The sequence below is a fragment of the Suricata suricatta genome, chromosome 8, assembly GCF_006229205.1.
Source record: "Suricata suricatta isolate VVHF042 chromosome 8, meerkat_22Aug2017_6uvM2_HiC, whole genome shotgun sequence".
Classification (NCBI taxonomy): Eukaryota; Metazoa; Chordata; class Mammalia; order Carnivora; family Herpestidae; genus Suricata; species Suricata suricatta.
Genome location: NC_043707.1, coordinates 38,726,574 through 38,740,473, shown reverse-complemented (window position 1 = coordinate 38,740,473; position 13,900 = coordinate 38,726,574). Strand labels below are relative to the sequence as shown.

At 45.9% G+C, this 13,900-nt stretch overlaps 1 protein-coding gene and 1 pseudogene across 1 annotated transcript in view; both read left to right on the top strand.

The window, feature by feature from the left end:
* Positions 1–9,874, top strand: part of KPRP (keratinocyte proline rich protein) — a 24,274-nt gene extending 14,400 nt beyond the window's left edge. Inside the window, exon 2 of the mRNA XM_029949330.1 lies at positions 8,090–9,874. Within this exon, the coding sequence (XP_029805190.1) occupies positions 8,117–9,874 (1,758 nt within the window). The 5' untranslated portion in view covers positions 8,090–8,116. The remainder of the gene's footprint in view (positions 1–8,089) is intronic.
* On the top strand, positions 2,860–3,430 carry LOC115299807 (annotated as a pseudogene).
* Positions 9,875–13,900: the final 4,026 nt, after the last annotated feature.

Genomic DNA, 13,900 nt, shown 5'->3' with positions numbered 1-13,900 from the left:
AACAATAGCCAAAACATGGAAAAAGCCTAAATGTCTATCACCTGATGAGTGGATCAAAAAGATGTGGTATATATACACAATGGAGTACTACATGGCAATGAGAGGGAATGACATATGGCCATTTGTAGGAAAGTGGATGGACCTTGAGGGTGTCATGCTAAACGAAATAAGTCAGGCAGAGAAGGACAGAAACCATATGTTTGCACTCATAGGTCTAACAGGAGAACAGGAGAAACCTAATGGATGACCAGGGGGAGGGGAAGAGGGAGAGAGAGTTGGGGAGAGAGAGGGATGCAAAACTTGAGAGACTATTGAATGCTGAGAATGAAAGGAGGGTTGAAGGGGAAGGGGGGGGAAAGAGGTGGTGGCGATGGAGGAGGGCACTTGTGGGGAAGAGCACTGGCTGTTGTATGGAAACCAATTTGACAATAAACTATTTACAAAAAAACATACATCTTTGCAAAGAGAAGACAAGTTTTTATGTCCTAGCTCTCAGGATCAAGGCAATTTCTGTTAAGGTTCAACAAGCCTGGGTCCCAAAGGGCCATAACTCCTGAAAAGGTTCTCATGGTAAAATAACATAGAGTGTCTCTTACGTATCTATAACTCAAGGTGATTTCATGTCATTGTATGTCTACTTCCTGAGGTCTCTATCTCTAGATCACTTGGCTATGAATACTGGTTCTGCCATTTCCAAACTTGTGACCACCAACAAATTGTTACCTCTTTGAATTTTAATTTTCTCAATATAAAATAATGATAATAATCTGTACTCCACAGGGCTATTTTAAACATGAAGAGTGTTAATATATGTCAAATTCTTAGCCAAGTGACAGTTATATAGCAGGTGTTCTATGAATTATCTCTGGGTTTATGCATATTTTGAGTTGCCTACATCTTTTTAAATTAATGCATCCATATATACTGCTATCTCCATGCCTCTGTCCCTTTCACATGACCTATTCCACTCCCAGCTTGTATCCTTATACTTCTGCATTGTTTAATCTCTAACTTCATCTCTATTTTTGCTCAATGTTTCATTATATCTACCTCCAATTTTATCATTTTTGTAGATATCTATAAACTCACTCTCTTTTGATACCAATTTTTGATATCAATTTTATATATCACTGCATTGCTATCACCTATTCCTAGTTTATATAGTTATATGTCTAGCCATGTATATTTCTTTTTTTTTTTTTAAGTATATGAGCAGGGGCCTGGTGGGGACAGGGAGAGAGAGGAAAAATAATCCCTTCCAAGCAGGCTCCATCCCACAACTGTGAGATCATGACCTGAGCCAAAATCAAGAGTCAGATGCTTAATTAACTGAGCCACCCAGGGAACTCATTTATATTTCTAAATATCCCCACCTATCTATAAATATTGCTGAAAACTACCACCTCATCTCTTGGTCATTGGCAAGGCTTACCCTCAGAGCCCTCCTCCATGACCCACTTCTCTCTGTAAAAAGGAAGAGGCAGGAAGTAATAACCAGCACAGAGCTCTTTGGTTTTCTGGCTTGGAAAATGGCAACTTGTTCTCCAGTGTTTTTTTTTTTAATGTTTATTTATTTTTGAGAGAGAGAATGATAGAGTAGGGGAGGGCAGAGACAGAAGGAGACAGAGAATCCCAAACAGGCTCCTTGCTGTCAGCTCAGAGCCTGATGCAGGGCTTGATCTCACAGAGATAGAGAAAAAGATAGAGATTCTTCCTTCAGAAAGTACACATCCTATCAAGAGATGAGTGAGGGAGACATTGGGATTCAAAAATTCACATTCTGGTGGGGCCAGCTTGTCTGTTTTCAGCTTTCCTTCTTCACTGATTTCCTGAATATCTTCTAGGCCAATATCAAGCCCAGAACTATACAAGTTAAGAGCACGTTGGCCAAATGTGTGATCAGAGAACTACTTTCTCTGTTATAGTAGAAAGAGTCCAATCTGGGACTAGAGCTACTTGGAGTCTTTTCTCTCCAAGGCAGCCATTAGCTTTAGTTCCTAGAAAGATTCATCTCTCTGGGCTTCAGAGTGTTCATCTGTAGGATGATAGGGTGTGACTGGAAAATTCCTGGGGGCCCTTGTTACCTGACCTTCTGAAAGTTTATGATCCTACTCAAGTTTGGAATGAAATCTAGAGACCCCCCTTGAAATGAGTGCTGGAACTCAGAACTCAGACTCTGAAGTCAGGGGGACCTGGGCAGAGACTTCTTCATGAGAGGGATTTCACAGACATGACTGCTATGTGCACTGCAGGTTACGAAGCATTTTTGTACCCATTATCTGATTTTATCTTCACGAGAACCTGGTGAAATACTTTCAGTCCCATTTTCATATAAGGAAACTAAAGCCCAGAGAGCTAAATGGGTAACTGTGTACTAAGTACTTTTGATCAACCCTCTCATTTCATTCACATGGTAATCATATGGCTTATCTAAGTTTTTTTCATTTTCTTTGTTTCTCTTATTTCTTCTTTCTCCTTGTCTCCATCTTCCTCCTCCTCCTTTTTTTCTTATGTCCAGTTTATATAGAATCTGAGACTCCTGGATGTTAAGTAGCTTTCATCCATTAGCAAGGACTAGAGCTCAGATTCAACCTCAAGTCTGTGTAAATTTAAAATCTGTGCTCACAAGCTTGGTCAGAATCTTAAATGCCCACAGAGGCTGGAGGGGCAAGTGGAATGACCCAGGCAGAAAGATTATTTCACTTTCCTTTAATCTCACCAAAGAAAAATAAAAGCACAAGTAAAATAATAAAAATAAACTTGAGCCTGCGGTATTGAGACGGATGAGTCTGGAGGGCCATCGGGCCACGGAGTCGGGACCTGCTTCTGGGGCATGAGCCGAGGGGACAACGCCGAGGCCACGAGTCTTTCTTAGAGATTGATGGAAGCGGAAACCAAAACTCTTCCCCAGGAGAACGCATCCATCCTTTCAGAGGGTTCCCTGCAGGAAGGGCACCGGTTATGGATTGGCAACCTGGACCACAAGATCACAGAATACCACCTCCTCAAGCTCCTTCAGAAGTTTGGCACGGTGAAGCAGTTCGACTTCCTCTTCCACAAGTCTGGTGCTTTGGAGGGGCAGCCTCGAGGGTACTGTTTCGTCAACTTCGAAACTAAGCAGGAAGCAGAACAAGCCATCCAGTGTCTCAACGGCAAGCTGGCTCTGTCTAAGAAGCTGGTGGTGCGATGGGCACATGTTCAAGTCAAGAGATACGATGATAGCAAGAATGATAAGATCTTTCCTATCAGTCTTGAGCCATCCTCCAGCACCGAGCCCACTCAGTCTAACCTACCTGTCACTGCTAAGATAAAAGCCATTGAAGCCAAGCTGAAAATGATGGCAGAAAATCCTGAAGCAGAGTTCTCAGCCGCACCTGTTTATTCTTACTTTAAGCCTCCAGATGAAAAAAAGGACTACTCCTTATTCTAGAACAGCTTGGAAATCTCAAAGCTGATGCTTATGAATTATTGTAGCAGCAAAAGCAAACTGGTCTTCACACCTGAAATCCTCTGCCTTTGTACTTCGTAGATGTGAATGGTACTACCCAACAGAGCACAACCACTGTTAGTGTTTGGTAGCATAAAGTTTTGGATGTTCTCATGGATGTTTCTTCCTTGAAGTGTGTGTGGAATTGAGCATCATCCAAAATAAATAAGATTGGATCCAAAATTGTGATTTGAACCCTGGGATGTTCCAGTTGGATGGTGTGTTTGGGTTTGTGACTCCAAAAAACATTATATAGCATGTCAGAGAGAAAGGCAAACGTAACAAATATCATCTAAATCTGGAAACTAAATTTATTAACATCCATATTTTGTAAAAAAAAAAAGTGGAGCATTTTTCTGTGCTCAGATGTCTTTACAATATAAAGAAAAAGTAAGAGGGAGGGAAATGAGAGTCTGAATCATGTTGAGAACTTGTTCCAGAATTTATTATGGAACTCCCCCCAACTAGACTAGAAAGAAGTTCTTGGCAAAAGGGACCTGATTCTTTGAGCCAAAGTTGTGGTAATCTATTTCAGAATTGTGGTTATTGTTTCAAAATCCCAGTTACGAAAAGATGGTGTATATCTTAAAATCGTTTGCCTCAACAAAACTGTAGAATCAAATCTAGCATTTTATACCACAACAATGTTCTGTTCAGAAATTCAACTTTTACTCTTTAGTGATCATTTTTAAAAAATCTAAATAATTCTGCCGTCTATATACCAAATGTTGTTATTAATTTTACAATTTTACAATTGCGCTTATTGCATGAGGTTGTTTTTTATAGCATGAGAATGTTCCATTTGGAATTGTATCATGGTCAATCTAAATAGGAAAGCAGACTTTCTCTGAAAACCTAAACATGGCTATATCGATCTCTGTCAAGGATACTATTTGTTAATAATCATGTAGGGATCTGAGTAGGAGAAATTGAACTGTCTTGTGCAGGGAGAGGAGGGGGCATGCCGTGGAAGCAGGAAGTCCATGGAGTAGGCTGTGCTCTGGCACCAAGATAGTAATGAGCTCATGCTTTGCGTTGTTCTTAAAGGCTGGAAAGACTGCATGACTTTAAGATGATTCTTCCTTTGTAAAACATACTGTCTGGCCCAGATAGGTTTTCCCAGTTTGAATATTTTCAATATAAGAACACGAAGAGAGAAATAAACAAATGGATCTGGGAGTGTGTTTCTGTCAGCGGTTTTGGTTCTTTTGGTGCCAGGTTGACAGACTGTTGCATTGCTTGGCACCTTTGCATCTTTAGCAGGTAAATTGTCTTAATCTCCAGTGATGACAGACACCTTACCCTCCTTGGCCCCTAGTGAGAGGAAGCTTTCATCTCAGGAATTCAAGTCTTCTGTGAGCATAGGTAAGTTCATGATACTTGAACCAAATCTTGAGCATAGTGAGGTCTCAAAGTTCCCAGAATCAGTTCAGAGAAAACTCTCATCCCCTTCCCCAAGGTAAATCTTTTTATCATTAGATACTTTTAGATACTAAATACTTTCTGCATTTATTAGCTCTGTCTGTGATGTAAGGAACTCTCCTTCCATTTATTTGGGGGGTGGTTCAGGGAGGTGGGGGCATTATCTCTGATTTTTCAGGTGACTTCTTAAAGTACAGAACTCACCATTTTGTCCTTACAGCCTCAAAGGGTTATGGTGGAGTAGGACTTACTTAATCCAACATAGTCTTCTATTTTTAGTAGGAACTTAGAAAATACTTAACTTTGAATTACCTAGAGTCATTTCTTTTAGAAACCAGAGCTATTTATTTGTATTTAAAGCAATGTTCATTATTTGTACAGATTCTTAATTCCTCTGTGTGAATAAATGCAAGACAGTGTCTGTGAAAAAAAATAAACTTATACTTTGCATTGCATCATGGATATAGAATAGAATGAAGGAGAATTGTAGAACATGTAAGTAGATGTATAACATAAAAGTATATGCCCTAAGAGGGCCCATTGGATTGATGGAAATTAGGCTCACCTATGCCAGATCTTTTGATTTTAGAAGAAAAGCTGGATGTCTAGAATTTTAAGTATAATTTTTCTCTTTCTAAATATTAATGATCACTTACTACATTACATAGGCAAAAATTATATAGGCAAAAGATAAAATGATATCCCGTCTTGACTATATCTGACTCGCAGGATGCTAGCTTAGTATTTCTGCCTTGTACTATGCTGTCTTCAAGGACTGCTCCATAGCATCAGCTGACCACCTGCTGTAAAGCCATCAGGCTGCTCAGCTCAGGGCAAGGATGTAGCAGGCAGCCATCCATCTAGCTCTGCCTTGTTACTTATGGTCAGTATTTATTCTGAGTGGGTGTTTGATATTTTGAGTATCCTTGTTGGCTGGATGTTTTTGTATAAAATAATTGCCTTAATCTCACAAAACCTCTGGGAAGAAGATTTAATTATCTCCATTTTTTAGTTGAGCAAATTAATACTCGAGTTTGTTATAAAGGTCACCCAGCTGTAAGTAGCCAACCTGGGATGTCAGCCTCAGCTCCGACCACATTGTCTTCATTATGTGGAGTTGCCTCTGTCTTCGAAGTGACTTTAATTGTTTCAAGTTAGGGAATATTTCCTCTTTTGTATCTAAGCAATGAGAATCTGAGATAAGGAGGAAGCCAGGGGCCTGGACTCATCTTTCAGGACAGAAGATACCTTTGCCACCCCTCATCATCCCTGCCACCAGGTCTTCTAGGGATGGAGAAAAAACTGATAGGAAACAAGAATCTGCTCCTTCATAGTCCAGAAGCTTTGATGCTGCAGTGAGACACTCCCACATTCTGTAGGTGACTGGCAAGGACAGACACACAGGGAGGGGACTGGCTGCTGGAATGCCAGCCTGGGTGATGAGTCAGGCAGATGCCAACTAGCTGTCTCATGGTGTAAGCCAGACCCAGAACCCTTTATATAAAGACAGCCCTCTGTCCAGATGCCTCAGCCTGAATGTCTACTTTGCTGTGAGGAGGGTGAGTCTAGGAGTTGGGTTCTGGTATTGGGATAGGGATGCTTCTCAGGGGATGCCCAGATTCACAGGGGCGAGGCATAGTGAGGGGAGGGTGGGAGGAGCTCTGAGCAGAAAAACAGTGGTACATAAACCTGAGGAGACTTTTAGGGGACATGAGAAAACTGTAGAGCTTGTGTGAAATGCGGAGGGTCTGAAGCCTTTGGTGGCCTCCTCCTCCTCAGGTACCATTTTCCTGCATCAAGACCTCTCTCCCTAGAAAAGATGTATTAGTAATACACATGAGCAGAGCTGTGTGTGTAGGAGGGTTACCTTTCCCAAGGGCATATGTATTTAAATTTTTAAATGTTTGTTTATTTTTGAGAGAGAGATAGAGCGCAAGTGCAGGGAGGAAGAGAGAGAGAGGGAGGCACAGAATCCGAAGCAGGCTCCAGGCTCTGAGCCGTCAGCACAGAGCCCGATGTGAAAGACATGTGTATTTAGATATTCTCTATAAGTGGAGAAGGGAAGCATTTGCCTTTCATTAGAAGCATTTTAAGTACTTCTAGAGCTTATTGAGAAGTGTTTGTTGAATGGGCTAATTGTTAAATCATCCACTCTGCTGGGCTGGTCACTGGGCTGCCTGTACACAAACAGGTGAATGTGGGGAGAACGGAGTAATGGAGACTTGCCTCTGTTTCTCCCTGGTAAGTGTGGTGTTGGAGAGTATGCCTGCATCTGCAAGCCATGTTCCTTATGCTCCTGTTGCGGAGGGGGTTACGTGTGGCGGAATGTCTTGTGATATAGGAATCTTGCACTTTCTGGGTCACCCCATTTTCAGCAGTTGCTCTCTGCTTTTAAGAGGGACCAGGGAGAAGCCATTTCTGAGACCAGCAGACTGTCCCGCTTCGGGTTATTTACAACAACTACCAGCCTGGGCAAGTTGCCATGTTGGTTCTGAGCCTTTCCAAGGCTTGTATGTTTTGTGTGTGTGTGTGTGTGTGTGTGTGTGTGCATATGTCCATGAGGGTCGTTTAAACACATTCACCTAAAAAGATTGAATGTATAGAAACAAATGCTTTATGTTGGGTTTGAGTTGCCCAATAACTGACTGGATCCTTTACTTTCCGGTGGATGCTTAGAACGAAGATGATATCTGAGTGTTTGCGCACATATGCTCACTTTTCATGTTTGCACCTGTGTGTGTTGCCAGTGCACGCATGTGATGATATTCAAGCGCCTGTGGGTGTGGGGCCTCCACGTTGGGCAACAGCCTTGGAAGCACAATGTTATTTCTGCCTCCTATAGAGTGCTCTCCTGACACTTAGGACAAGGAATCCTGTGGCCTTCAACGCCCTCTTGTGTTAGACACTGGTATGCCCACCTTCCAGGGGGAGACCTGCAACCCCTGCTGTGCCTTTGGAGCTCCCTCACATAAGGACCTCAGTTAGGTCCTTTGGTAGATCCAAGGCAGGTTTCATGGGCTGCGGTAACTAATATTGAGTCCATATAACTCAGAAGTGTTCTTGGGTAAAGGTTGAGAGCTGGAGAGAAAAGGATAGGGAAGAAGCAGGCTGTCTTCTTTTTGGTCCTGTCCCCTTCTTCCCAATGACTCACCCTCCTGACACTGGTCTTTCTCCCCTCAGGTCCCATCACCTGCCTGCTTCAGAACCATGTGCGACCAGCAGCAGATTCAGTGTTGCATGCCGCTTCCCCAGTGCTGTGTGAAGGGTTCCTCCTTGTACGCCTCCCAGGCTCCCAATGCCAGGAGCCAGGTTGTGGTCCAAGCACCTTGTGAGATGCAAATTGTGGAGGGCCCCGCACCATGCCCAGTTCAAGTTTCCCAGGTAAAATGCCAGGCTCCATGCCAGTCCCAGACCACACAAGTGAAGTGCCAGGCTCCATGCCAGTCTAAGACCAGCCAAGTGAAAGGCCAGGCTTCAAGCCAGTCTAAGACCACCCAGGTGAAGTGCCAGGCTCCATGCCAGCCTCAGGTTTCCTGCTTTCAGTGCCAGGCTCCATGCCAACCTCAGGTTTCCTATGTACAGTATGAAGCCCCATGCCCTGTTCAGACCTGCTATATGGAATGTGCTCCAGTTTATTACACAGAACCTTGTTACATGGAATGCCCAGTCCAGACCTACGTACCCCATCCAGCTCCTCAGCCTGTCCAGACGTATGTGACTTGTCCTCCAGTTTCCCAGACTCAGGGAAGATTCTCCACCCAGTGCCAGTATCAGGGCGCTTACAGTGGCTACTCCCCTCAGCGTCAGTCCCAGGCTTCCTACAGCACCTGTGCCCCGCAGTTCCAATCTGGGGCTGCCTATGGCACCTGCACCCCCCAGCAGCAGTCCCGGGCTGCATTTAGCACCTGCGCACCCCAGTGCCAGGCCACAGACTCTTACGGGAGCTTCACTGCGCAGCGTCGCTCGCGGAGCACCAGCAGATGTGTGCCTCCTCGCCAGCTGCAGCCTGCCTACCGCAGCTGCTCCCCACCACGACGCTCTGCGCCCTACGACAGCGGCCGCCTGCCGTCGGGGTGCTCTTCAGGCTCCTATAACTACTGCACCCCGCCACGCCGCTCGGAGCCCATCTATAGCAGTGGCTTTTCTCGGGGTCGCCCTTCAGGCTGTTCTCAGAGATGTGGTCCCAAGTGCCGGATAGAGATTTCCTCCCCCTGCTGCCCCAAGCAGGTCCCCCCGCAAAAGTGTCCTGTTCAGATCCCTCCCATCAGACGCTGTCCTGAGAGCTGTGCCCCACGACCCTCCTGGGGCGCCTCTTGCCCAGAGCTGGGGCCCCGTGCAGAGTCATGTCCGCTCCCAAACTTCTGTCCTCCGCGGCGTCTGGACCAGAGTCCAGAGCCACCGCTGCATCGATGCCCGCTTCCTGCCCCCCGTCCATGTCCACGTCGTGCCCCACGGCCATGTCCACGTCCAGAGCCCCGCGCAAGGTCAGAGCCTCGTCCGTGTCCTCCACCGCGGCGGCGTTCGGAGCCCTGTCTGTGTCCAGAACCACTTCCAGCCCCGCGTCCGCGCCCAGTGCAGCGTGAACTCCCCGAATCACATCCGTGTCCACAAGCCTGTGAACACCCAGACCCTCGTTCACTTCCAGAGCTAGTTCCCCTGCGAGCACCTTGCCCGAGCCCGGAGCCCTGTGTGGAGCCTCGGTGCAGGCCCAGCCCGTGCCCAGGCCCAAATCTGATCCCGAGGCCGGGAGACCTGGGCTGTCACGAGTCCAGTCCGTGCCGCCTGGACACCGAGGCCCCAAGCTGTGGCCCAGCTGCTTATAACCAGTGGCAAGGAAGCGGTGACAGCTGTAGACCCTGGGACGCGATTCCAGAGCCACGGGGTGTCAGTGATTGTGGAGACCAAGGAGGCGCCTGTGTTGGAGTAAAAGGAGGTCCTTCTGGTGCAAAGGGTGCTTATTTTTAAAGAAGCATGGCTGACACTACCTGAAAATGTCATGCCTCAATTTCCAGCTTTTCCCTGTGTGCATATCACCAAAGGCATTGGCTCCCTGCTGCGGAGGTGATGTCGGAACTCCAGGGCCTGTCATCCCAGGATCACACCTTTCCAGCCTCACGTCCGGCTCCTCCCCTCTACCAACCCTCAGTTCTAGCCAGACTGGTCTGACCACCAGCGCACATCTGGGTGTTCCCCAGAACGCACCTTAGGTGTTCTTGCCTCCAAGTCTCTGCTCACCTTCCAGCCCGCTTATAGGGACCATTTCTCTGCTGTGCTCAGCCTCTGAAATCCAGCCCATCTTTCAAGACCTTTTCTTTGGAGCCTTGTTTGGTTTTTTTCCTACTCACAGTAACCTGCACTGACTTCCTAGAACGCATTGCATTGTCCACAGCAACCATTTGGCAACTCTCTTGCAATATCTTTTGAATTATTTAGCTTTTTGGGGATGTGTGTCTATTTTCCTTGCCCAACTAGGTTGTAAACTCCCATTTAAGTGGAGGGAGAATATCCCTAAAGTCCCATGCTCCTCCTTCGGCAAGCAGCTGCTCAGCAACGTGTGGGGGTTGGCAGCCTGAGCGGTGATCCATCCTGATAGGCAACCCCAGGACGGAGGAGGCCATGTGACAATAAAGATGATACTCCCATAGCCTGAGTCCTGCATGACTGTTTTTTACACCTTCCTGACTCTATGGGATGAGCTTCATTATTCTTTCTCTTGAGTATGGTACCCATGGTCTGAGCTGTCCTTAACCAGGTGGGCTGCCTTGTGAGCTTTCTGTCTCCTCTCAGTATCCTTGGAGTCTGGTAGGAGGAATGAGGGAACAAGAAAAATAACTTTTACTCCTCAATCTGTCCACGTTGGACAGGTCACCCAGCTGTGGGGCCATAGTGATGTCTGTGGAATGGGCAGGGAGGGGGGGACCTCTATGGTATTCCACACAGGATACACTCTTTTTTCATTCAGGATAAACTATTTGCACTTTTTTCTTTTCTTTCTTTTGATTTCTTTTTTCTTTCCTTTCCCCTTCCTTCCTTCCTTCCTTCCTTCCTTCCTTCCTTCCTTCCTTTCTTTCTCTTTCTTTCTTTCTTTCTTTCTTTCTTTCTTTCTTTCTTTCTTTCTTTCTCTCTCTCTCTCTTCCTTCCTTCCTTCCTTCCTTCCTCCCTCCCTCCCTCCCTCCCTCTCTCTCTCTTTCTTTCTTTCTCGTAGAAAAGGTAGCATCCAAGGCTGTCTCTGTATTCCTTCACCACTCCTGAATCCCTCTAGGCACGGTGGTCCTGACAGCATGAAGGAGGGGCCAGGAGAGAGAGATTGCCTCTTCCTCCCACTCCCTGCCAATGAGATTGTGGGAGAGTCCCCTCCCTAAGGAATGTGGTGAGAAAAGACCTCAAGATACCACAAGGCAACCTGGATATGTGCCTAAGTGACATCCCTCACGACCCTGTAACATGAGACCCCCTAATCAGACTGTATGCCTATACATTATTCATATATGGGAGACAAAGAGTAGGACATGCATAAAAGACTATGCCACATGGTATTTGGGCTCAGTTTTTTGGGTAAGGACCCAACTGAGCCAGTGGTGGCACAAATAAAGTTGCTTCCTGGTAAGAAAGCCTCAGTGTCGGGGCTCCTGGGTGGCTCAGTCGGTTAAGCCTCCGACTTCGGCTCAGGTCAGATCTCACATTTGTGGGTTTAAGCCCCGCATCAGGCTCTGTGCTGACAGCTAGCTCAGAGCCTGGAGCCTGCTTCTGGTTCTGTGTCTCCTTCTCTCTCTGCCCCTCCCCCTCTCATGCACTGTCTCTCTCTGTATCAAAAATAAATAAAACATTAAAAAAATTTTAAAAAAGAGAATAAGCAATGCCTTATTTAAAAAAAACAAAAAAGAAAGCCTCAGTGTCACAACTCTCTGTGTGAGAAACCTGCTACAAGATGGGTGCTGTGGAGTGAATGCTCTTGAGGGGAGCCTTTCCCCAAAGGGAGATTGCCCTGAGGCCACCAGCGCCTGTAGAGGATAAAGAGGCTCTTCTGAAGAGGACAGCAGGGGGCGACTCTGGCGTGGATGCTCAGCTCCAGCTCCACAGTAAGGCACCACAGATCTAAGGCCTGTCTCTGAGGACATCTTTCCCTTGCCCCAGGGATCTGGTCCTGCAGTGTCAGAGTGGAGACCTAAGAGACACCTGGCAAAGGAAAACTAAGGTTCTTTATGTGAAGTTCATTCATTCTTTTTTTTTTTTTTTTTTTTTTTTTTGACAAACTTATTGCTTACCTGCCAGGTAATCACGGGCAAAAGGGACAGAGATGATAACCCTTGTTTGCTCTCAGAAAGCTCACAGCCTAGGGGATAGGTTCTTAGTGTAATACTTGGATCAGCAGCAGCAGCATCACCTAGGACCTTGTGATAGATGTAAATGCATCACCCCAGACTTACTGAAGCAGAGACTCTGGGTGAGGAAAGTTGGGTTTTAGCCAGCTCTCCACATGTTTCTGATGCCTAGTAATGTTTGGTTGTAACTAGTTTAGTGCAATACCTTATGCAGGTAGAATATGTGTGTATATATATATATATATATATATATATATATATATATATATAATCTCCTCTGATTTTCATAATAGCCTGTCACACAGACATTATTATCTCGCCATTTTGGAGAGCTGGAAACCTAAGCACACAGGCCAAAGTCACACAGCTGGACTGAATTCTAAGCCGACCTTCTTATCTGCTGCTACACATGCAATCTTTCATCTCAGTCATGATCCCTGCTTCTTCCAGAGTTCTTTCTTGTATCAACTCAGTCATTTTTCCAATACTCTTTTGGAATAATCTCATTTATTGGACAGTTTATTTTCACCAATTGTACCTTTGCCTCTTCTCTTCAAATCCAGGCTGCTCTAGGACTGTATCTGCTCTGTGGCACAGGCCCCCAGGGCCCTGGAAAGGCCCAAATAGCTCCCATAGTGCACCCCTATTTTTCTATCACCCAGGGCCTTGGGTGGGAATGGGGAAAGACTTGAAAGACTCAGATGAGGATTTTCATTAGATCTCTCCCTCTGTTCTCTCAAGCACACCCTGACCAAGGACCGTCCTGTCTGGAGGAGAAGTGGAGAGCAGTCCATCCCCTCAAGATACAGAAGAAACACAGACCTGGCTGGGAGACAAGGGCATTCACTCCTGGGAAGTCTCTTCTGGATCAAGGTATAGGCCAACACATAGGCTCTTTGTTGTAGCAATCCATTCATTACCTGCACTGTTCTCTGAGGATCGACTCTGGTCCCCAGGATAACTAGACTGGATATGGAAAGAGATTAGATGATGATAGAATAGAAAGGCCTTTGGGTGAGTCAGTCTGGGCCTGGGGCTCCCTGTGCACAAGACAACCTCAGTGTCATCTGTGTAGCCAGAGGAGCTCAGAGTCTAACACTCCTCTCTCCTGGGGCACTAGTCTGAAATTGGGTCCTCCACCTCTCAAGCCTAGGCTTGAGCCTCCAGGTAGGCTACCTGTGAAAAGTTACACCTATGGCAGCGATGAGGACAGGGGTGCTCAGGAGTATGTGTGTCTGCATGTTCTTTTGTGGGCATGTACTTCATTGCATGTGTCTATGGGTCTGCTGCTATATGTCTGTATGTTTTAATGGTTGGGGTTCTAAAATTTATGTGGCAATGGGGACTGCAACCTCAGGAGTATGGTTTAAGACATCCTCTGGCCCTTCAGCCTTGGCTTTGGATGACCTTTCCAGTCATCCTCTCCACTCCCTACCCTCCTACCCTCCACCCTTTCACGGATGATCGACGTCCCGGTTCTTTGCCTTTTCCTTTTATATTAACCATTTGAACAAAATTTAAAGGGCTGAGTACTGGCATTTCAGAGCAAAAAAAGACTGTTTATAAAAGCCTTTTAAAAGTGCTCAAAGGCTTGTGAAAGAATCTCCTTCTTGAATGCCACACTACTAATCGGAGGCAGTGTACAGGATGCAGGGTGTTATCACTGGTT